This window comes from Populus alba, chromosome 6 (assembly GCF_005239225.2).
Source record: "Populus alba chromosome 6, ASM523922v2, whole genome shotgun sequence".
Lineage (NCBI taxonomy): Eukaryota > Viridiplantae > Streptophyta > Magnoliopsida > Malpighiales > Salicaceae > Populus > Populus alba.
In genome coordinates, this window is record NC_133289.1 from 10,663,855 (window position 1) to 10,688,490 (window position 24,636).

General features: G+C 34.1%; 3 protein-coding genes across 5 annotated transcripts; 2 read left to right on the plus strand and 1 right to left on the minus strand.

Annotated features, from left to right (window-relative positions):
* The first annotated feature begins 1,601 nt into the window (after positions 1 to 1,601).
* LOC118048313 (uncharacterized) lies at positions 1,602 to 9,176 on the plus strand. 3 transcript variants are annotated; one of them, XM_035057921.2, is made up of 11 exons: positions 1,602 to 1,845; positions 1,967 to 2,020; positions 2,888 to 3,090; positions 3,619 to 3,744; positions 4,498 to 4,690; positions 5,334 to 5,383; positions 5,578 to 5,668; positions 5,778 to 6,610; positions 7,287 to 7,502; positions 7,584 to 7,646; positions 8,656 to 9,176. In XM_035057921.2, exons 4-11 carry the CDS (start codon positions 3,673 to 3,675, stop codon positions 8,785 to 8,787), a joined length of 1,650 nt encoding a protein of 549 aa, XP_034913812.1. In that variant the 5' UTR covers positions 1,602 to 1,845; positions 1,967 to 2,020; positions 2,888 to 3,090; positions 3,619 to 3,672; the 3' UTR covers positions 8,788 to 9,176. The 3 variants fall into 3 exon arrangements, with proteins under 3 accessions (XP_034913812.1, XP_034913811.1, XP_034913810.1); XM_035057920.2 differs by lacking the exon at positions 2,888 to 3,090 and having other exon boundaries at positions 3,616 to 3,744; XM_035057919.2 differs by lacking the exon at positions 2,888 to 3,090.
* Positions 9,177 to 17,815: 8,639 nt separating this feature from the next.
* Positions 17,816 to 18,494, plus strand: LOC118048312 (protein SMALL AUXIN UP-REGULATED RNA 12). Its single transcript, XM_035057918.2, has one exon. The coding sequence runs from the start codon at positions 17,974 to 17,976 to the stop codon at positions 18,340 to 18,342; it is 369 nt and encodes a 122-aa protein (XP_034913809.1). The 5' UTR covers positions 17,816 to 17,973; the 3' UTR covers positions 18,343 to 18,494.
* Positions 18,495 to 22,664: 4,170 nt separating this feature from the next.
* LOC118048311 (uncharacterized) lies at positions 22,665 to 24,524 on the minus strand. Its single transcript, XM_035057917.2, has one exon. It carries the CDS (start codon positions 24,380 to 24,382, stop codon positions 22,979 to 22,981), a length of 1,404 nt encoding a protein of 467 aa, XP_034913808.1. The 5' UTR covers positions 24,383 to 24,524; the 3' UTR covers positions 22,665 to 22,978.
* Between the last annotated feature and the right edge of the window lie 112 nt (positions 24,525 to 24,636).

Genomic DNA, 24,636 nt, shown 5'->3' on the forward strand with positions numbered 1-24,636 from the left:
TGGGTTTATACAATAGTAGCAAGATTATCACCCCATGCAATTGCACATAGTTCATTAATGTTCCCTCACCTCTGGGTGAAGTTGATGACAAAATTCGTAGAAGGTGAGATTGAGATTACAAGAATTTATTTGTTTTTGTGTTTTAAAAATATTTTTTGAAAAAAATTAAATTTATTTATTTTTATTTAAATTATATATTTTTAATGAATTTATATTGTTTTGATGTGTTGGTATTAAAAATAAATTTTTAAAAAATTAAAAAAAATATTATTTTAATATATTTTAAATAAAAATTAAAAAGTATTTTAAAAAATAATAGTGGGAGGAAGGTATTTAATGACACCGAAAAGCAAACTTTCAAAAGGATATGTGATTAGTTGAGATTGTTGTCAACCCCGGTTGATGCCCCTGTCATTATTTACTTCCATATAACTGTAACATGGTATTGGCGATCTACTATTTAGGATGTGTATAGTGTTTGGAGCATGAAAATGTTTTTTATTTAAAAATATATTAAAATAATATATATTTTTTAATTTTTTAATTTTTTTTAAATACTTTTAAAATAAAAAATAAAATAGAATTCCAGCATTAAGGAATAAGGAATTAAGGATGATACAGGTCTTTTTATTTCATTCAATTGTGCAGCTGGGACATGTGGGTTTTATTGGTCACTACTTGTTTTTTCTCTTCCTTTTTCCTGCTGTGCTGGTGATTGGTGAAGGGGGTGTCGTGGTTGAATTGGATAGTTTAGAAAAATTTTGATTTTTTTGTTTTAATTTTTTGTTTCAACTAAATTTGAATTTTTTTTGTTTAAATAATTTTTTTATGTTTTTAAATTGATTTAATGTACTGATATCAAAAATAATTTTTAAAAATAAAAAATATTATTTTCATATATTTTTTTAAATTATTTTTACAAATATTTATTATCTAAAAATTAGTAAAAAAATAGTCGATGGTGCTAGTAGATAGCTAACATGTGACAGTGGACTAACTATACCGAGCAGTAAAACACCATTTGTCTAATAACAGGGTGTCTAATACATTGATATATATTGTTTTTTAAAATAATTTTTATTTAAAAATATATTAAAATAATACACATATATATTATTTTATTTTTAAATATATTTTTAACATTATCATACAAAACAATCTAAAAAACTAAAAAAATAATAATTTGTAGCAATTTTCTTTTGACAAAATGATGGATGCACCGTTGCGCCAAATGAATCCTAAGAGCTACAGAGCTAGTTGTAGGGCACGGTTTGATATAGGAGATCTTTCGGTCTTATTTGGTGCGGTGATTGAACTATTATTTTGTTAATATTTGTTTTTTTGGGATATCTTTAGATTATCTTAAATGTTTTAATATAAAAAGTAATTTTTTTAAAATAAAAAAAATAATATTTTAAACAAAAATAACTGTAAAAAAATAAACCATTCCAAAAACCTCTTTCAGCCTCCTTGTCAACAGCCAGCTACCAGGATCGTAACGCTGTAATGACGTGGAGGACCGCAAAACAAAGTAACCCGGCGTTAAATCCTTCTAATGACATCCACCTGTCCATGATTTGCAAAGACGGACTTCAAACCGAAATTATATGAAATACAGAACAGACAGAGAGACAGATGAGCGTTTCTTTTTTTGTCCAAAAAAAACTTATACTATTATAAAAAAAATAAACATTTCGATTCCGTCGAATAAAAAGAGAAAGCACCAGAACACAAATTACATAATACTTTTCACATTTCCATCTCGTGCCGCTTCTTGGCGGTTTTGTTCTTTCGGTATCGAACATTCGGTCGAATTTCCTTCCACACACACACTCTCTCTCTGGGGTCAGAATCAGATCTTCTTTCTTACGCCGCACTATCGCCATCTCTCTTTGTATCTGTCTATTTCTGTTTCTCGCTTACTAGATCGTGTTTTGATTTTGTTTTTGTTTTTTTCACGCTACAGGCTTTGCAGATCGGTTTCATTTCAAGCTATCTGGATTTTTCGCCGATTAACGAGGTTTTTTTTTTTTTTTTTTTTTTTTTTAAATACCCCTTCTATTAGCTTGCTTTACTCTTTTCTTTACTGGTCTGTTTGGTTCTCGGGAAAACGAAGGAAAATATTATAAATTGATTTTTATTTTCATTTTTTTAGCTCTTATCTGTTATCTTTTTCCTTTTTAGTGGATACGCTCAAACATAGGCTAACTTGATGATTCTTTTTCTTGCAAAAAAATAAATAAAATAATTTTGATAAAATAAAATTAAATGCAAGTTCTTATTTTAAGAACTGGCATTTTTTTAGCAGCCAACAGAGATTTTAAATTATTTTTTTGAATTTCAATTTCGGATAAATAACGCTTAACCTCTAAGTTGTGCTGTTTGTTTGTTTGATTTTTTTTTTTCTAATATTTTTTTTTATTTGCTTGCTTGGGTAGTGCTATAACGAGCTTGCATGATTGGATGCTAGGTTTAAGAGAGTTTTCCACTGCATTTGCCTCTGTCTCGTAATCATCTACTTGTTTTCCATTACTTTATTATTCTTTACAACTTGCTGCACCATTTTATGTACATGCAAATTTGTCACTTTGCTTCTTTATTTTTGAATGATTCTCTTTGGGGCAGGCTTGGTTTATTTGTGATGAGTTTGTTTATAATTAATGACTATATTGGCTGTGATGATACCTAATCAAGTGAATAAATAAAAGTGAGTTTCGAAAAGAACATAAACTTCTCAACAACAATAACAGAGCCTCAATTCCAAAGTAGTTGTGGTCGGTTACATGGATACTTGTGTGCCATTCCATTCAATCATATACCAAATACACCAGAATATAGACTTCTTGTTGATTGCAATTAATCTATAGGTAGTTTGGTTTGGTGGCAGAGTATATTGGCATTAAAAAAACATAGAGGGATGAGAAATGGCATATATTTTGGTGCATTGGATTTGCAATTGGATTATGAATTTATCAAGGTACTCGTGGGCTGTGGCTATCCTTTTGATCCTGTTTGGCATTGTTGAGGAGCAAGTTGCTGAGTGCCTGCATTAGAGGGACAACAGTTTCTGTTTTCCCAAGTCTGCTTATGGTAAGTGAGAGGCATTGTAGCAGGATAGTGTCCCTTGGCATTTGAAAAGGACAGTTAGTAGGGCTTTGATATTTGAGAAACTCCAATCTAGTACTAGCCCAGCAATCTGTAATTAATGGGAGGATGCAATGCTCAAAGAAACTCTAAAATATACATGCTATAAAAGTAGAAAAATATATTCTGTTTGTGGTTAGAACTGAAGTGATGGGTATAACTGGCAGGAATGTCTATACTATGCAACTTGTGATTAGCTCCTCACATTTCAGAAAACCTAGCCTAGAAGATACCAACTCTCTAAAAGTGGAAATGGTTTCATAACTAATATGTGCAAGATGTGTTGAATGGGGCACATGCTTATTCAGCATCTCTAGCACCCTGTATTGGGTCTTTTTACTTCATGTTGATTGCTTAATTCTTGAAATTATATTATTGACATGCAATTTTCATGTGGATTGTCATATCAGTCATTCACATTGGTCTTTTTTTAATGGCAGCAGATAGTAATTTCTGTTATTTTTTCCTCAGCAGTTTTTATTCTAGGAACTGAACAAAACAGTGGTGCATGTTTGGCAATGAGAATTTATGCCTAGGATGGATGGGTTGGATCGAGAAGCACATTTTCCGAAGAAGTTTTCTAGTATGAAATATCAAAGGGTGAGAAATTTTTGTTATTAGTGTTTCTTTCTACTGTCATAATATTGTTCTCTGAAATGCTTGGAATCATTCTATGCTGAAGGATATTTCCCCATCCATTTTCTCTGGTTGCTATGTTGAAGGTAATGATTTACTTGATAATCTGGACTAATTACAAAGACAGAAGAGGTTGGCTACGTGTCAGTCAAACTATTGGATTTAGGTTGGAAAAAATAGTCAATGTTTTACAGAAATTAAACAGTTAGTGGGTTACTGTTTTTCAATATTTCTTCAAATTGGTGATATGGGCAGTGGGCTCCTCTCCATTAAATGTGCTGATGTCAAAATCAAATGATACAAAGTGTTTGTGGTTGGGAAAATCTTTGTACCTCGCTCTGCCTACCCTTTTGGATTCAACAATTGCTGGACAGACATTTTTTTTGTTATATGGGAAAAGTGATTTTGTTGAGGCTTTGTGTGATGTTGTGTGTGTATTTGACGTGTTGGTTGGTATTGTGCCATTTTAATTGAAGACGGGAGGTGTGTTGCAATACGATTTTCTTGATGGTTTCATTCTGTTCATCATGGCATATAGGTGACATACTTTTGCAATAAGCCTTCTGTAATATTATGTACTTTTCCTTGGTTCATGGTTTTGCTGATATTTCTTGTTAACGGGCTATTTTTCTCATACAAGTAATTCTGCATCTATTTTCCCCTCAAAAATCCGTGTCAATGTTGTCGTTACAACAGTTTCTTATTTTCTTTTGTTAGGTAAAGGTAGATGATTCCTTTGCTCCTGCATTAGAAGATGAAGCAATTGAAGTACAGCACTTAGTTGCGGAACCTAAAACTGATCATGTTTCAGTAGATGGTGTGTTATGTTTGGGAAAGGAGAATTCATCAAAATGCTCAGAGACAGATGGTTTTTCATATGGATTTAATGATGGCATGAGAAAAAATATTGGTAATTTTCTAACTGCTTATTGCTTTCTTTCTGCTGATGCTTTTTTTTTTTTTGTAAAAACTACTTCATGTCTCCAGTGTGCACACACACACACACACATGCATGTGTGTAAAAGTATGTGACCAGTACATGGGAATTCAAAAAAGATGGTTCCTTTTTTTTCTAGTGTGATAAAAGATGGCTAGAAAGTTCTTGCCTGTTTTCCTTGGGGTTCTGAATACCCAATCCCAAAGTGAATCTTTATCCTGTCTAGACCAGGAATATCTTAATGTTGGGAATGCTGAGGTAAAAAAGCGGAGAACTTCAGATGATATACTCATACTAAAAAATTGTATGTTTTGTGGATAAGGTCATTATTCAAAGTTGAGACATTCAGTTAGGAGTTTTCTGTGACTTGGTTTGTCCTGGCTGTCCACCTGTGCATCCTTCACTCGAGCATTTTCTGCCTTACTTTCTAAACATGCCTCTGCATTGTTATATTATGTCTTAGATATGCTTCGACTAGAATCTTGTATATGAACCTTTCATTAATGCTACGAACACTAGTGGCTTTTCTGGATTTTTTGTCCACTTAAATATTTGAAGGTATTCCATTAGTCTTTTTAATGATGATGATCTTTTTTCTTTGGGGCTGTTTGCTTAGGTGGGCTGCATTCAAATATTACTCAAGGACCAGATGACTTGGATCTTGGAGTATGTGCTTCTCCTTGTCAATACTTGTTGTTTCAAAATCCCTTTTATCCTGCTCTTTTTTTCTCATGAAAATAAGTATATTCTCTTGTTCCTCAGGCTAAACTTACAACATTTTGTGCTTAGCTTTATACTTCTTTATCTCCGGTAATAATTTTATGGGCATCATGATCTTCTGATGAACTACTGTTTAGTAGGTTCTTGATGGATTCCTGGATGAAGTTGATGAGGTGGATGATATTCATGCAGCTAATGATTTCTCTGGGGCATATGAAGATTTTATTTTGGGTAAATCTCGTGGCTTAAACACCTAATGATCCACAACTGAGTGTCAATTTTGATGCATTGATTTAAATATTTGTATGGATTTTTTCTTTTATGGAACTGTTGAATGCAGATATTGAATTAGCTGAGAAGGTGTCTTACCTGGATTATACTCCACGTGGAGGATCAAGGTTAAGAAACTCGAGTTCAGAAAGTCAATCCCCTGGATGCAGTGGAAGTAGTAATGGTGCTGTTGGGATGTCAGAATCGTCAACAGCAACTATTCCAAAATTTGAAAGCAAAAATGGTTGGCATCACAAGACAGTCAAATGTAAATTACGTTGCTCTTCTGGTGACAAATGGAATAGTCAAGAACCAGGTGAGGATAGTATGTGCCCCGCTTCAGATGATATAGAGGATCTTGATGAGTTGGATGATGATGCAAAGCCCTTGATAAGTCTCGTATCTGGTAAAAATGCAAAGAAAGTTGTTCAAGCTGCCAAAGCTGGTACATCAGTCAGACAGAAGAGGTTGCGTAAGCCTACAAAGAGGTACATTGAAGAACTTTCAGATCCCAAGTCAAAACATGTGATGGAAAGAAAAAGTGACTTGTCTGCCACTTTGAAGGATAAACGCCCAAAGATCAGATCTCATGATGAACTTCATAGTGGGGGAGAATTGACATGTACTCCCAAGGAGCCTATTAGTGAGAATATTACTCAAGCAACATCTAAAGGCACTGATGAACCTTTACATCTAAGGTCAAAGCCTGTCTCTGAAAGACGAACAAATCCGTCGTTTATTTCAAAGGGTAGACGCTGGAGTATTAGATCTCAGAATGAACCTTATCAAGTGAGAGCAGTGAAATTTGCTCCAAAGGAGTTGTCCTTAACTGCACCCAGTGCTCAAGCGCCATTTGAATCTCGACCACGGAGAGGGCGTCCAAAGAAATCCTTGCCTCTTTCGGTAGGGAAACAATTCTCATCTTCTTGAACCTATTCTGTTAGTTCTTTGAAATGGAAATCGTATACCCTCCCACGCTCTTGCATTCATTTGTGTGCCAAATGTCATGTGTTTGCATGTATCTATGACTTACATTTGGCAGTTTGCAAGTGTGCATGTAGTGGCTTTTGAACTGAATGAGTGGATATGCCTTTCATAGACTAAAAATTTCTGTTGCTTGTGTTTTCACTCCTGGCTTTATATCCCAACTCAATTCAGCGTTTCCAAGCTTGAGTTCTCAACGAGATGGGGTCCTTTCTATCTATTATGGTCTGCTTTTGGTTATGACAATTTCGATGGAAACAGTGGTTAGTTTTGTGCTGGACGTCAACTTACTGTAACCTTTCCTTCCTTGTGCTTGAGGATAGTTGTGCATCAGCTGAGGTGGAATCTCTTCTGGAAGCATATACACTGGAGATATTTTCCTACAATGAAATGCATCTTTTTATTATACACTTTGAGTGAAAGGTTAAAGATTCAGAAATCAGATGAAAAGATTGCTACCTGATATTTGGTTAATAAAAACTTCTCTTGAGCATTGAATTTACTTTTCCCATTTGATCATGAATTTCACTTAGAAATACCCTTGATTGGTAAGAGTTTTTGAATTTTTATACTAACCTTTGCCTTTCCTGAACAGTTTCTTGAATCCGAAGATGATGAGTCTGAAGATGACTGTGTTAAGAAAAGAACATGTAAGAAGAGCAATGACAGAAGGAAGCATCAAAGAATGTGGACCACTCCTGAGGTCATGAAGTTGATTGATGGTATTGCTCAGTATGGAACTGGAAGGTGGACTGATATAAAGAAGCTCATGTTCTCATCAACTGCTTACCGAACTCCAATAGATCTTAGGGTACTTTCAAGCACTTCATCCAATTAAAGAAGTCCACCTGTTTCATGATTCCAATCTGGTTACTAACAGTAAGCTCTGCAGGACAAATGGCGGAATCTTTTAAGAGCTAGCGGCGCGCAGAAACGAAAATCAAACAAGAAAGAGGTTAGCTTTTTTTTTTTTTTTTTTTCCTGCTGGAGATTTGTCTTTGAGTGGAGCTTCTGCTCTCCATTAATTAGATTGCCTTAATACGAGTGCAACATGATTGTTTGAGTGTAGTAGCCAAATTAGTGGTTAACTAGCATCCATGATATCTTTAATCCATTTTTTCTTACATGCCTACGGGAATTTCATGATCCAAAAACAGAATAAAAATAGAACACTAATCAGTTAGATTTCCGCATTCCATTTATCAATAATTGATTATATTTGAGGTTTACCTGATTGGCTGTGGTTCTTCTCAATTTGTTGAGGCTTGTAGTTCCTCGAGCTCATCTACATTTAATCAATTGGAAAAAATTGTGCGGGCTTCCAAAATCAAATGAAGTGTCAATTCAAAATATTGGTATGCTTAAAATCCTTAGGTGACTTTGAAGAAACTTGTGTTATATTATCTAGTGAATGTATTCAAGGTTGCAAATGTCAAGTGTATAGGTGTTAATGAGTTTTAACTAGTTAATTATTCATCTTGCGGATCATTGTTTACCTTAACTTGTATCGGACAGCACCCATGTATTGAATTTACTAGGGTGACACTCACTGTTCTGCATCTTTTGTGCCACTTATGTGTGGAAATGGAGGCAGGATTGGTAAATTTTACTAGAGAGGTAAAAAGTCAAACTGCCATCAGTGTTTCTATTGCATAGTATTTGTAAGCATATGGTGTTAATTCTGGCTCTTGGTCTACATGGACATCAGGTCAAGAATCTATGTTAAATGCATCTGAGATGTGGAATTGAATGAGCAACACAATATTTTGTGCGTTTTAAGTACACTATTGTGTGTGTTGAAATGCATTTGTCATTCAGTACGCACATGACCGCTTGATAAAATGTCCATGAATTGTGAACTCTTTTTTGGTGCTACTGCAAGAATAATTGCTAGTATTATGATAAAGTTAATATAGTATATTATCCAAAGATGGGGAGCAATGAAATTGGTGTGGTTGATGCAGGTTAAGGAAAAGCTGAAGGATGTGGTGCGGTCATTACCAAGTTCCGTGTTTCGCCGTGTCCGTGAGCTAGCTTCCCTTCACCCATATCCAAGGTTTAGTCCTGGTGGGAGATACATCCGCAGGAAGAACTGAACTCAAAGAATCACTTCATCGATCTGTCCTAAATCATAGGAGGGGATTTAGTTTTAAAAGGCTGGATATCAGTAGTCTCTCTTTTCCTACTTTTCTGGCCGGGCACATGCTCATCTTACTCACAGATCTTTAAAAATATTTGATCACAGAATTTGATGATTGTTTTCCAATGTTGTGACAGTGGGCCCAAATTTTCAATTGTAATAGGGGCTGGAAGGCATGCTGGTCTTTGAACCAGTGCTCTTTCGCAATGCCTTCCATGTAGGTAGCTTTGTCTCAGATTATCGCCCCTTGTGCATAAAGTGTTCTAAGGGGACCCGATTTGAGGTGACTCCCTGCAATCTTATGCTAAGCAGGTATTAGTTAATCATGTTTTAGGTTTCTTGTGATTGCATTGCTTCTTGGGTAACCTGTGATGTGGTACCGACAACCCAGTCATCCGTTATCCTAATGCTGCTGATTGACAGAGAGGTACACAACATAATGGAAAAATAGCGGTGATCATTTCTTGGTTTGGTTTTTACTCGAAAACAACCATACCCATCATTTTTTTTTAAATTTTAAAACCAGTTCAAAACTATCAATTTTCGGTTTGGTTTAGTTAATCTACATTAAAAACCAGAAAAACCGAAATCATAGGCGTTGCTACTCATCCACAGGCATTGCATGCCAGCTCTTCAATTTCAGGCGACGGTGGCTTAGAACGAGCAAATGGACTTTAGACAAAAACAAGGCTGAAGAGGAAACAAGGGAGCTCACTAACCAGGTGCTTGATGAGATTGGTGTGGATGTTTCATCTTCGTTATTTTCAGCTCCAAAGGGTCAGATCGCATCAAAGAATGCTCCTCTACAAGTCCTGAATCTATCAATGTTGAGGATCTCGAGAAAAGATTGGTCTCCTTTTCTATGCATTGGATCTGTAAAACTTGTAGCGGGGGGACACTTGGAGTAGAATCTTAATGAGTGCTGACTCTTTGACTCATTTGATCTGGATTGATTTAGATTAAAGGTCAAATATGGGAGGGAGGGGGCGACTGGTTTACAAGCTTTAGAGTAAGGAGGTGGAAGGTCCGGTATGGAGGGGTGGCTGATTTGCTAGATGAATATTGGAGGAGAGGGAGGGGGCAACTGGCTTGCTAGGAAACTAGGGTTAAAAAGAAAATTTTTCTATTTATTACTCGTGTTTTTTAGTTATATTTAAACTGGTTGAGCCCAGTTTGGTTATTCTGGTTTTAGTTTTATAAATTCAAAACTGAACTCAATCAAATATTTTTTTAATTTTTTTAACTGATTTAATTAGTTTTTTTTATGGTTTAAATTTTTTAATTTAATTGGTTTTTTTCTCACCTGAAAACGAAACACAATCATTTAGACTAAAACCAGTAATGTCACCTTGTCCTACCGGCATTTCACGAGAGAATGAAGTTGTGTGTGCAAGTTATGGCTGTGATATTGTAACAAGTTAGAAATTAAAAGGAGTTAAAAGGAAAGGGATCCGGTGGAGCCTTGAAGTGGCTCCGGGGCGGCAACAGGCAGCCTGATCCCATGGGGCCAGGGGTGCCTGGCTAACTATGCCCCAGTATCAAAAGTCGAAACTACTTTGGGTGTCCAACAATAAGGTTGATTATGATTCCGAAGCGCTGATTTCTTAGAAAAAGGGGAGCTATTGCTTTAATGAAATAATGGCTCTCTGCTCTCTATAGTCCCCCTTTCAAGTTCGGTCCAAGTTCGAGTTCTCTCGAAGTGGAACCCTTTCACTGTTAGTCGTGATGTATACCATCCTATCTCGGCAATCTGGTGGCATCAAGTGTTATGCTAGGCTCATAGCTATCATCGGCTACATGGTATGTATAATGCTTCTTTAATTAATTACATATAAATCTTGATTTCCACCATTTTTCTCACATGACAACTCGCTTTCAACAATAATTTCAGGTTTCAGGAGCCTACATGACTTGTGATATAGGAGATGTTATCATACAAGCAAACCTATGCTATCATCTATCCACAGCAGTAAGTAGTTTAAGGGCACCTGTTTTTGCATTTGCAATGTAAAAAATATAATGTTTGATAACTGTAAAAATTATTTTTTATATTAAAATCTATTAAAAAATTAAATTTGAAATGAAGTTTTTACATGTTTTTTTAACCGTGTTTTGTAAAACACTATTTATTTTTGCCTTTCAAAAGAGTTTTTGAAAAAAATTAATAATATTTTATTTTTTTATTTACTTCAAATTAATATTTTTAGTGTTTTAGATTATTTTGATGCACTGATATCAAAAATAATTTTTTTAAAAAATAAAAATATATTATTTTAATGCATTTCCAAGTAAAAAATACTTTGAAGAAAAGCAACCACAACCACAACCACAACCACACAATTACCAAACATTTTATACATATTTTTTACGGCATATATATAAATTTCAACCACAATTTTTACCAAACATGTATCTAAATACAACTAATTATACCCAACCATATTTTTTTTAACTTATTTTTTTAAAACCACAACTACAAAAACTATTTTTTTAAAACCACAACCATCACATGTTTTTTTAACTGCATTTCATAAAACAATATTTGTTTTTGCCTTTCAAAATAATTTTTGAAAAAATTTAATAATTTTTTAATTTTTTTTCTTTACTTCAAATTAATATTTTTTTGGTGTTTTAGATTATTTTAATACATTTCTAAGTAAAAAATAATTTGAAAAGTAACCACAACCACACAATTACCAAACATTTTATACATATTTTTTACTGCACATAAACCTCAATCACAATTTTTACCAAATACATATCTAAATACAACTAATCATACCTAACCATATTTTTTTTAACTTATTTTTTTTAAACCACAACTACAAAAACTACTTTTTTAAAACCACAACCATAAAAACTACTTAAAATTAAAAACAAACTGACTAAACATGGCAACAAGAGCCACAACACTGGGAAATTGGAATACATGATGATATAAATGCATGCAAGTCATTTCTCATGCCATGAGCAAGAGCCTGTAGGAACCTATTAAGTTGTAAATATACACACACATATCACAGAGCTCTAAGATATTCATGTGAGCATGGCTGGCTAGCTATAATTACCCGCTTCCATCATCGCCGTTATCTCCTTGAGAACTGCCACTGCTGCCAGCTCCCCAGTCGTCGTAGTTTTGTCTAGGTATGCTATGGTGGTTGTCAATGTTTCTGTCTGGGTTGTGAACTTTGCTCGTTCTGCCTTCAATTTTTTTTCCCTTCCCAACATGTTGTCGCTGCTCTTGCCCGTATACTCCACCGATCATTTCCCTTCTCGGTGCCGCCGTGCAAGATCCCACCATGAACATCACAGCGAAAATAAACGCCATCACTTGCTTCATTTCCCTACTTTATATAGCGACTTCCCTCTTGCTTCTGGACCTTTACTTGTATGTAAACACATTTCAAAGTCCAAAATACTCTTTATATAGGAAATTAATTTGTTAGGTTTGTATCATCCAGTGTGAGAACAGAAATCATGGAGCCCTATACCAAATTAAAAATGAAATACAAGTGGGATTAAAATAAAATATCACCCTTAAACTTTATAGCAAGAGGTATGATGATGGCTGAGAATGAGTTTTTGTCCATATTTTATGCGGAAATCAATAGGGAAGCTCCACCTCTTAAGTGGATGGATTTACTATTGTTATATGAAGTAAAAAAAGACATAATGGATTTCCTGTTTGAGGTGCTCTATGATGATAGCACTTGAGAAGAAAAACCACACAATTTATTTTAACTTGTTTTAATTTTTTTTTTTTTTTATCCTAGTTTATATAATATATGCATAGAGGATGTCAGTAACTAACACCATAGATTAATCTGTATGTCCTCTCCTTACATTGTTCATGTAGAATGTGAGTTATCACACAGCCTTAGTGACCCAACAGTCAAATAAAAGAAGCTTTTTGCTTATATAAATATCTGAAATTAACAGTAGACGAGAATATCTGACATTAAATATGAAAGGAGTTGCTGTTAATAAATGACAGCTACACTACTATTTACACGCATAAAGATATAAGATACTGTCATGATTACAGATCATGACTGATATATGTTATTGACACTTTCTCTTATAAATGGATGATAATTAGATTGGAGCACAGATTTGCTAATCAGAAAATCATGTCGATTTCGGGTTATGAATTTAGCAAACATATGATATCTAGATCAATAACAAGATAATAAAGTGATAATACCAGCTTATTGAAGAAGTTGTCTTATGTAATGAGACTCCATTTTCGTCTTTTTATGAAGTATTTGCAGTCACCTATATTGCCAGCGTCAAGTGATGAAGGACATTGAAACTGTTCTCCAAGCTTAGCAGGAAAGCCAGATAGTCTCAGAACAAGTTGCAGACTTGGAACGACATTCAACCTCAGTTGATGATTTGGATACACGTTCTTGCTTCTTGCATTCCCAACATTTCAAAGATTCTCCTAGAAACATACAACATCTAGTAGCAGCAACGAGAGTCTGAACATCCTGCCTAATCAACATCTACCAAAAAAAAAAAAAAAAGAGAAAGATTAAGTAAATAGTTTGAAGGAAAGAACATGGTTCTTGTCCAAATGTGTAATTTAGTAACGAAAGACCTAGTGAAGAGAATCCAAATGAAGTTATCGTCGACATTTGATTCAGTATTATTTGATGATGGCACAGTCTGATTCAAACTCCGGGCGTAATTCCATCAAGAATTGCATTAATTGACTCTTTTTACGCTCTTTTATGACATACTTTACAGATGCTAACATAATAAAGTACTCTTGTTAAGACCGGAGTATCATAAACCCTAATAAGAGGTCTGAATATCTCAAATTGACTATATTAAGAAACTTCATATTCTAGTTGAAATTCTCTTGCTTGATTGGATTGAGAATAGATCTTCGATCTTCAAGTGCTTTCACATATCTAAAAGCCTTTCTGTAAGTATGCAAGCTCATAATTGAATTTGATACCGTATTCTAAGATGAATTTTTCACCTACATCAGTATCTCCTAAAACAAAAAAAAGAATACGGTAACAAAAAATATATCATGAAACTAAAATAACTTTACAACTAGCACATAAAAAATTTCAAAGATCCATTTATAATACATCTAATGTTAAAGATTGAAATCGAGAATAAAAACTAAATCCATAAGATCATGATAACTCACCATAAAGAAAATTAAAAACAATTATAAAGTCCCTAATTTCAGTGTTTTGAAACCTGACTCGGCCCGGCTGGTCGACCTGGGGGTGGATCTGGGCTGGGTTTAAGAAAAAAAGAAGGAAAAACCCGGTCTGACCCGGCAGCAAACCCATTGACTTTTGATTTTTTTTTTGTTTTTTCTTACCAAAACGACGTCGTTTTGATTTTTTTAAAAAAAAAAATGACCCAACCAACCAAGTGACCCGATTAAAACTCTGAACCCGGGCCTTGGACCGGGCTGACCACTGGATTGAGTATTAAAACTATGCCTAATTTCCAACTAATCTAATGTTGAAGGATATGAAAAAAAAAAAAAAAAACTAAGTCAATCTAGGCTAACTTGTTAAATTTATGATTTGACTTATAAGATTAAGATAACTTCATAAAAAATATTAAAAAATTTACAAAGATTCAATGTTGAAGGTTACAATTGAGAAGAAAACTAATCTCTAATTCAACCCGGACTAACCCAATATTAAATGATGGAAAAAAAGAAAATCAAAAGGAAAAAGTAGAAAAAAAATAACCCGAGTTAACCTGACTTAACTTTTTATACTCGCGACATGAATTATAAGATCAGAATAAATTCATAGAAAGCAAATCGAAAAAAACAACGAAGCCCCACTTCTAACATATCTAATGTTAGAGGTTGAAAACGAGAAAAAAAATTAAATTCTTGACATTAATGTATAATTTAAAAAAATTATGAAACACAATTTCTAAAATAATTTATTATTAGAGGATAAAAAAAAAATTTAATGTTTTATGAATGCTGTTACATTAATTTAGTACAAAAATCAACTTTGAACGTGGCAATGTTATTCTACTAGGATTTTCCTCCAAAGTGAATGATGAAAAGTGTCATTGTAATTAATCATTTGTTATTGACATAACTAAAATTAGAAATGAATTAAGAGTTTTGGAGGCAAGTGATTTTGTAACAAAGCTTGTCTCTCCACTGAAATATCCTAAAACCTTCTTCAACTAGACCAATATTGTACCAACCATTGTAGAAAAATCTAAGCTTTACATCTTTATGATTCAATGGGGGAGCTTCCACCGTGTTCTGATATACGATTTAAATGTGATTCATAATTTATACTGTATGATATTTTGTATCTAATTCAATTATCTTGACAAACTTTTCTCTATTTTATTTTTGAAAATTACAAAAATTATATACTGTTTCGGCAAACATTATACACAAAGACAATGACTTTGGATAGCCATCACAGGATATTTGTGCTTCAATAATTCTAGCTAGCTTGCACGATTCAGTTCACTGGGATGGATATCTTGTTTGCTCAATTCTTTGTCGACTGGCTCCAGTCTAAATGGGCCACTGGCAAGTTAAATAAGTAATCTCAAATTTAAATGGTGAGATACTGAAGTTGTTTTTATAATTCACAGTTTTATAAATTTTAGGATTATAAAGGTTTATATAATTATTAATTTTAGAATCTAAAAAATTAATAAAAATATACGTAAACAAACCAGGACATCCATGTTAATAATAATAAAAAATAAATTTGAGAAAAATACAGCATAATGTATTGTCTTCGGTTGGGCTAATGTCAACTCAGAACTGCAAGAGATTAGAAATCTGAGGCCATTGCTTCCTCCTGGGAGGCATGGGAGGGAGTTATAGGAAGTTATGGGTGGGTGGGTGAATGGGGTCAATCATAAATATCTATAGAAGATGTTGTTCGAGTAAATTTTATTTTTTTTTCCTTTTCTTTTTGAATTCTTAGTTTAATTTTGATTTTATGTTTTCTTTTCTATTTGTTTTAGGAGTCTGATTTTTCAACCTTGTAAAATTGATTTCTGACCTATATTTAGAAAACAGTAAATCTCTTAAAAGAAATCAAATTAAAAAATATATTACAAATTAGGGTTCTAGTATTGATAACCCCTTTCTGCAACAATTCTATCTTTCTTTTCTACTGTCTTATTGTGTTTTGTTTTTCCTCAGGTACCAGAAAAAATCCAAATTCATTTGCTTTCAATTCAGATTTTGCTAAACAGCAAAATATAGATCACGAAAGACTTGTACAACCATCTTTGAAATTGCTTTCAAGTCAAAATCTGAAGAAAATTCTGCTTGGAGGATTGGTATGTTATTAATCTAGAATCACACAACAGCAGAAATATACTACTCTCTGGACTTATCGCCTTAGCTCTAGGCTCACCTGCGCGAACCTCACCCACATGAAATGAGTCCCACAAACAATGAAAGGACTTGACCCCAAAGTAATATCAAATCAGAATTCCTAAATTCAATCTAATTTATTGACCATATGCACCGCATGGTTAGATGGCTTGCTATGCACAGGCTGGTCCAGATGGAAGCGAGTGTTCACAGCTAGGAAGATACAGCTGAACCTGGCGTATTTTCAATCGAAGAACATTAAAAACCATGATACAAAATCAATACAGGTCTATGTTTTGACACCGTGAAATATGTACAGAGCCTTCCTCTCTGGCTATAAATTACCTGTAATATCCTCGGTGGTTTAAACTATTGTGTTGAATTGATTTTTTAACCTTCTTTTTTGTATCTTTGACTACGTATCTGAAAGATTATTTTCTTTTATGGTCATATTTTCTTTCCTTCCATTTTGCAGTACATAAGCCACAGCCCATTTCCTGCATGCATTCAAGTTGCAGAGATCCCAAAATACATATCCCGTATCAACAACACTGTTGTACGGAGAGTACACAACTTGGACCCTAAAAATCTTTGTTTGATATAATTAAGGCATGGCAAGGCTGATCCAAAAAGATGATAAAGGAAAATATTGCATAGGCAAAAGCTGCTGTTTCTATCACCAAAGATACAGGTGATCATTATGTGCTGGCTAGTGGTGGCTTAGCTCACACCAAACGTGGATTACAGCAGAGATAACTAAATATACCAACTTAAATAATAATATAAATTATTTATTGAGATTTTATTTAATAATTTAAGTTTTTGGATTAAAATAATTTTTTAATATAGTATTATAGCCTTAAGAACTAAGCGGTCATGAGTTCAAATCTTATCATTCCTAAAAATTAAGCACAAGATAATGTGAATTTGTGCAAATTTCAAGTTTAAAGGGCTTTCACTTGAGGAGATGTGTTAAAAAATAATATAAATCATATCTTGAAACTTTACCTAACAATCTAAGTTTTTGAATTGAGATGATTTTTTAACACATAACACAATCAATTTCATTGGTTAACTGGTTATGAAACTCAACTAAAATAGCCAACTTGCTTAATTAATTATTTAAACCCCATTTATATATATATAATATATTTTGAATTGAATTCTCTTGACATGTACATGACTGAGCTGGAAAAGCTATTTGTCTCTGATCAGAATTCAGAGCAAACAGGTGTATATATTTTATTATATACATTAGAACATGTATATATCACAAACATAAGCAGGATCGCACTTTGCCCAAGAAGCTTATCCCATCCCTCCATATCTTATCTTTTCCACTCTTTCAACTCGTGGGGTCTTAACTTCGAGAACTTTGAAAGATCACTGATCAAGCACCATCCTCACTAAAGAGAGCCTAGATAAAATAGGACTTTTTTTTATATAAAAAACAACAAAATAATTAAAACTTTTAACAGAATAACACCATTTTAAAAAGTTTTAGTGAAAAAATACACTACGTTTCTAAAACGCTTCATTTATTAAATGTTATTATTTCTAAACGTGATAAAATAATTATTGCAATTCATAAATATGATAACTTAATATGTTCAGAAACACTAACTTAACTGCTTAAGAAGAACGGCTTGTTCTTCCGATTCTACAATTATTTAAGGCTTTCTTTCACTGTCATACCTCCACGCCCACCTCTTTGCTCTCTTTCATATAGACTTCAGCAACACTTTCTCTCTCTTTTCCTTTCTCCGTAGCTTCCGTGCGTATACACAATCAAATATGAAGAACACAAAGAGGAACCTTCTTGTGGCATCCCTTAACAGATGGAGAAAGATGGGAAGTAGAGTCATTCCTTGCTGTGCGTATCAATGGGGTTTGTGGCCTTCCATGCATGAAGGGAAATCGATTCCAAGGGATGTCCCAAAGGGTCATTTGGTGGTCTATATAGGTGAGAACAACAAACGGTTTGTAATCAAGATTACCTTGCTCAAGCATCCACTCTTCAAGGCTTTGCTGGATCAAGCTCAGGATGAATATGATTTCACTGGTGACTCCAAACTCTGTATTCCTTGCGATGAGAGCATTTTCCTTGATGTTGTGCGCTGCGCTGGCTCTCCACTGGATCGAAAGTCCTGTTTTTCTCTTTAAGAATTAATCCGTGGAGCTTTTGCAAAAACATTGATTGATTCAAGAGACTTATGTACACTAATGCTAATATGTACGTAGCCAAAATATGCTGCACACCAAGAAGAATTGTAACATAAAGATTGTCTAGCTCATAATTGTAATTCAGTTCAGAAGTACGGTATTTTTTTTTTTTTTTCTGATATAGAATCCTGTTTACCAGGGTAAAATGTATAGTTTTTAGATTCGGCCTGGCCTAAGATCCGGGTTCCGGGTTTTGACCGGGTCGCCCTAGTTAATTTTTTTTTAAATCAAAACGACGTTGTTTTAGTAAAAAAAAAAATATATATGGGATGCAACCGGGTTTTTTATCGGGTCTTGCTGGGTCAACCTGCTAGGTTAGCCGGGCCACACCAAGTTTTTCCTACTTAACTAACTTATATTTGGATGAATTACTTATGATCATATATATATAAGATTAAAGGTAGTTAGGTGAGACATATATAATATGTTTAGACAAAGAGTTACTTAATTGATCTAGGAGTCACATAATGATATGATTAATAAACTAAAACCAACAATATGAAGAACAAACAATAAAAAAATGAACTTAATAAAGATTAAAAGAGGGGTGTGCCCATTAGGCTACTCTTTCTTATTAAAGTTTAGGATATACCTTCTTCAGCAATGTAGCTTTCTGTTTCCAAGTTTTATTGTCTCTTTCCTCTTTTTCTTAGCTCCAAATCCCTGGTTTGTATGCCCCTTTTCTTTTATCTTTTCTCATCCAAACTTTGCACACTGTTTTTTTGGTTTTTTCTCTCAATCCACTCAATAATTTCTCTCTTGATTGTCTCTATGGTTTCTCTTTTGGACCTCTCTTTCCTTTTCAGAAACACTTTCATTTATAAGGAAAGGAAAACCAGGAGGTTACAAAACCATGATGGTTTTGCAAAAGGAAAGTTATGAAATATTCTTTTTCTCTCTTTCTTCTATAACCTTTCCCTTAAAGTTGTGGTCTGATTTATTTTGTCACTTTGTGTGTTGAATCCTCACAAGAGAAAGCAACCTTGAAGTTAGCTCATTTATGAGTGATTCTCTTCTTTAGTCAAAGTTGACTAGGTAGGCACTTTAGAGGAATTATTATGAAGTTTGGGATGTCAATGCACCATTTATAGACTTGAATCATGTAGATGGGGTGTACATATATCATTGGAATCAAACTACACTTGATTTGAAGATTTGTAGCTCTACATTAATGTATTAGAAGATTAGTTCCCAATCAGCTTGCATCTGTCAATGCAGGGGAGACTAACTAGAGACAAGATGTTGCTAAGTTCTTTGGGCCAAATAAGGTGTAAACATTTTATAAGAATGTTTGTTCTTTGTAAATGAAGTGTATCTCAATCTATTAGTTCTTATTAGAGCTCTTGAGATGATTAGAGATGTCACATTCATTTGTCTAAAGGTGATCTCACTATTAGCCATCTTGGTTGATGAAGAAGAAGAATAATGATCAAATGATGTGTCACTCATTCTCTTCTTTAAAGTCTGAGTGACATGTCATTTATGTTAAACCCTACAAATTAGGGTTTTCAATTTAAGGTTTTGAGATTTTTCAATCTAGTCCCTAAATTTTTAATTTCAATGTATGCATTCTTAATTAGCCTGATTCATTCGTCTAAAGGTGACCTCACTATTAGCCATCTTGGTTGATGAAGAAGAATAATAATGATCGAACGACGTGTCACTCATTCTCTTCTTTAAAGTCTGAGTGACATATCGTTTATGCTAAACCCTAAAAATTAGAGTTTTCAATTTAGGGTTTTGAGATTTTTCAATTTAGTTCCTGAATTTTTAATTTCAATGTATGCATTTTTAATTAGCCTGAAAAATTCTTAATTCTTGTAATTGCATCCTTAGAAACATTAATTGGAATCTTTTAATTATCATGTCTATTACAAATTAGTTCTTAGTTTCTAGATTATGTAATTTGACACTTGTTAATCATCAAACTTTTAATTTGTCTCAAATTGACTCTCTGATTTGATCACTTTTAATCCTAAATTCTTGCGCATTTTTCATCTTGGTCTTTGATTTTAGGATTCTTCAATTTGGCCTTTAATTAACCTTCAAAACATCAAATTTGTTTCAATTAATACCTTAATTGCACAAATTTAGGCTTTTTAAAAGTTCAATTGTCTCCCTAGCCTTTCAATTTTTTTGAATTAATCTAAATTAGACATTCAAACTTAATTGTTTTTCAATTGAGTCCTTAATGGAATAAACAAAACTCATTAGATGTTTAATTAATCCTTGAACATAATTAATTCTTTCAATTTTGACCAAATTAGCTTTCAAACTTAATTTTTTCTTCAAATAAATCCTTAATTAAGTTAATTAAACTCATTAAAAATTTAATTAAACCTTTAAACTTAATTAATTCTTTCAATTTTGGTTAAGTTGGATTTCAACTTTAAACTTTGCTTCAAATAAGCCCTCCTTCAACCTAATATGTCAAAAATATCTTAATCTAAATGTTAATATGATGTTTTGTCATACTTGTAACTCAAAAAGCTTATCTATTTATTTATTTGTGACGTGAAATATTTTTTTGAATTTTTTGGATTTTTAAATAATAATAAATAAATAAAAAAATATATTTTTATAAAAAAAATTAGTGAATCTAAATATTAAGTTATGACAATACTCGATGAGATCGAGTTTTTCTAATTCCAAGAAAGTTGGCGCGAACAATAAACCTGGAAAAATGATTGACACGTGTATAGTTGAAAATGACAAAGAACTCAATGCTAAGGAATGGCTGGCCTTTTAAAATAGTAAAACTCTCTTTTTCTTGAACGTAAACCAAAACAATGAACAAGGGATTGATGCAGTGACCGAGCAAGGCCTTGCTGCATAACTGAAGTAATTTGTTTCTCATTCAGATAATTAATCCACTGCATGGGTGACACAACCAAGATTGCTGGTCCCAATACAAAGCAAGATTCATCGAAGAAAAGTCCCACATTCAATGCAAAACTAAACTCGTAAATCACAGAGAAAAAGGGTGAGAATGAAGTTCATAATCTAGAAGTTGAAATGAGAGTCTATACTGGCACTAACCCCAAGAGTTTTTTTTTTTTTTTCTCACCAGAAGATGAATGCCTCAGAAGCTTTACACCCCCTACACCAGCCTTTCTCAAATCTAGAGCACTGTCCACATTCTAATATCCTCACCATTGTTAAAATATGTCATAAAGTAAATAGGTAATCTAAGAATCCATCACTACACTTCTCAGCTTAAACACTCCCGAAATATAAGCATCTCTTCAAAAATAATTACTAAATATAAAATCTAGAACCAAACTGAACATGTAATATTACGTATTCATACACATGTATTAACCAAGGATGAATTTAGGGGGTGCCCCTGGATTTGTCCCTGATATATACCATGTCTCTAGATACACCACTAAAAACAGAGAAAGCAGCTGAAGAACTGAAAACAGTAACTTCATCTAAAATCTCATATATCTAAAATTGCAAGGCAACTACATCAGACTTTCTCAAACCAGAATCACTGTCCATAAAACTAATGATTCCATTTGTATAGAAGTGACAAAGTAAACAAGGAAACTAAGAGAATATCTCCATCAGTTCTCTTACCCCAGCATGGGTAATCAAGTATCCTTTTTGACTTCTAAACACACTTGAATTGGTAGCATCTATGCAAAATAATTCTTAGAATTGAGAATCTAAGATAAATCAAATCAAGTAAATACAAGCACCTTGTCTAACACATGTATGAACACTAGAAGTATACAGAGAAACAATATAGAAAGCAGAATGAAAACAAATATGAAACAAAGTAATTTCACCGTAGCTTTATGACAAATGTCATGATAAATTTTAAATATTTTAGATGCAATCTATTTTCCTTGAAGGAACTCTTCGTATTAGCTCAGCAACATAGGAATATGTAGACTTAAGGGTGGAGTTTAGATTGTGTCCAAGGACAGCAGTTAAATGGGACAGCATCCAAACACTACCAGAGATAACAACAAATACCTAATGTTGTTTTTAGGTCTACCAAAAAGTTAACTAGAGTATGAGACAGCAACACATAAAGCCTTTTCCGTATTGCTAAACAGGGCCTTATAGTAAGTGATAAAGTTTCTTTCAACTTGTTTCTGATTCAGATACTTAATTTATTCCAAAATAAAATGGCCAAGATTGTTTCTTCTAAGAAGCAGTAAGGTGCATCAAGAAAGAGTCATGAAATGCACGACAAAACTGAACTCCACTGTCCTTGCTTAGAAGTTAAGTAGTATAAAAAATACTCAGGATGATGTAAATAAATACCTTCATTCATTTCATGATCAACAGCAGCAACAGAATTGATAGGCATTTAGAAAAATGGTTGCAACAAATATACACATGACGCACTCGTGGATTTATACACAAGCAGTATATTGCCTCATGATAAAAATACATACAACATTGTTGATGGCTACAGCAACCAGTGGCAGTGCTGACTCACTAGGAATTCAAGAAACAGGCACACACATAGCGCACTGACAGATTACCACACCCGCTATTTCAGCATTGTAGTTGAAGCAGCCTGCAAGTGGAAGAGCAGCAGTTTCATCACCACTGCATATCATCTTAGGCCATCAATCAACACCTCCAATTCTCTCCTCCCAAACCTCCTTCCATCAGAATCAGCTTCTTTACACCTCGCCACAAAGTAAAAAATCAGCCAAGCCACCATAAAGTAAACCTCAAAAGCTGACTGCAAGAGAATGGCGAAAAACTTTCCAAAAACCCGGGCAAAAACCCATCTTGCAGCTGACCCACAAAGTATTTCTTCATAACATTTAATCTGTACTGCCTGATGAAACATAGTGGATATCAAATAACAACCTTCTTTCAAAATCTCTCTCCCGGTCCTCCTTGTATCCACAACAGTAACCCAAGCATCCACAGCGAAAATAAACCCCACAACCACATCCACCAACATCCAAGTAACAAAAAACCCCGAAATCTCTTTGTCAAACCCATTAATCCATGGAAACATAACAGAAAAGGGCATCAATTTCAACCTCACGAAAAGCTTAAAAAACGAATACTGATCTTCAATTTCACCAAAAAACCACAAACCCACCAACTGAGTCAAAGCATCCCTCACCGCCCACCTCATCAAAATAAACCCAGCTAATCTCTTACTCCCCAATCTAGACCCATTCCAAACAACACCAATAAAGGAACCATACCTTCCTAACAAATCATTAACAACAACAATAAAGACAACCCCCAAAATCCACGAATATATTGCTGTAAATCCCAAAATAACCCAACCATAAGCAGCAGATAGAAAACTTACAAGAAAAAACAAGGCAGCTGTGTCGCGTCTCCCCAATTCCAATCCCTTCACTAAAAATTGCAAATCCAAAATCTTATCCTCCCCTTCTTTTCCACTCTCATTATTATTAAAATCCTCGTGGCTGCTTTCAATCTCGTTATTGTTGTTTGTACTATCAAGAAATGAATGATTTTCTTCCGCAGCCTTGAACTGAATGCCAGACCTGACAATTTCGGGGAATTTAATCCCATTATCGATGACGGGATCGGAGAATCCAAATTTGGGGTCGAAGTTGTGGAGAATCACGAAACTGCCATTGGGAGGGAACTTTGGGAAGTGGGAGGAATCAGCTTCGTCATCAGCAGAAAAGAAATCATCATCTAGGGTACCAACACGGGTGAGGTGCAGGAATGGGCGGCGACGGCGAGGGAGGCGAGTGTGAATGCGGTGGTGGGGGTGTGAGGGGTGGGGTTGGCCGGCAAGGTCGAGACGGGAAAGGAGGGATTTGAGAGAAGGGTCGCGGTCGATGAAAGAAGTGAGGACGTGGGTCCCATTTTCGATGAATGTACGGAAAGAGAAGAGCAATAAAGACAAGAAAATTAAGGTGAAGAGATTGGATGAGAAGATTGAGACTGTCTGTTTGATTAGCTGTGAAGCTGTCCGGAGGTTGGTGATGCTCAGACGAGACGACTGATCGGTCATTTCGATTGGAAAATAGTGGCAATTTTGGGTTTGATTTTAGGGTTTCAGATATTTTTTTCGTTTAAGAAAGAGGGGGAGGGAGGGCATCGTTTTCACGCGATGCAAATGGAAGTGGTGACTAAACGCTGCTTCATCTTTTTTTTTTTTTTCTTTTTTTAATCTTTCTTTGTTATTTGCTATTTTCTTTTCATTACTATTACTGGTAGTGTTATTTTTTTAAAAATTATATAAAATATACTGAAATTTATTTATTT

Bases quoted from the DNA above. Each gene is read 5' to 3' on its own strand.
- LOC118048313 (XM_035057921.2), top strand. From the start codon at position 3,673: ATGCCTAGGATGGATGGGTTGGATCGAGAAGCACATTTTCCGAAGAAG. The intron at 5,669-5,777 runs GTAAATCTCGTG...TGTTGAATGCAG, and splicing joins ATATGAAGATTTTATTTTGG to ATATTGAATTAGCTGAGAAG. The intron at 6,611-7,286 runs GTAGGGAAACAA...TTTCCTGAACAG, and splicing joins AGAAATCCTTGCCTCTTTCG to TTTCTTGAATCCGAAGATGA.
- LOC118048312 (XM_035057918.2), top strand. From the start codon at position 17,974: ATGAAGAACACAAAGAGGAACCTTCTTGTGGCATCCCTTAACAGATGG.
- LOC118048311 (XM_035057917.2), bottom strand. From the start codon at position 24,382: ATGACCGATCAGTCGTCTCGTCTGAGCATCACCAACCTCCGGACAGCT.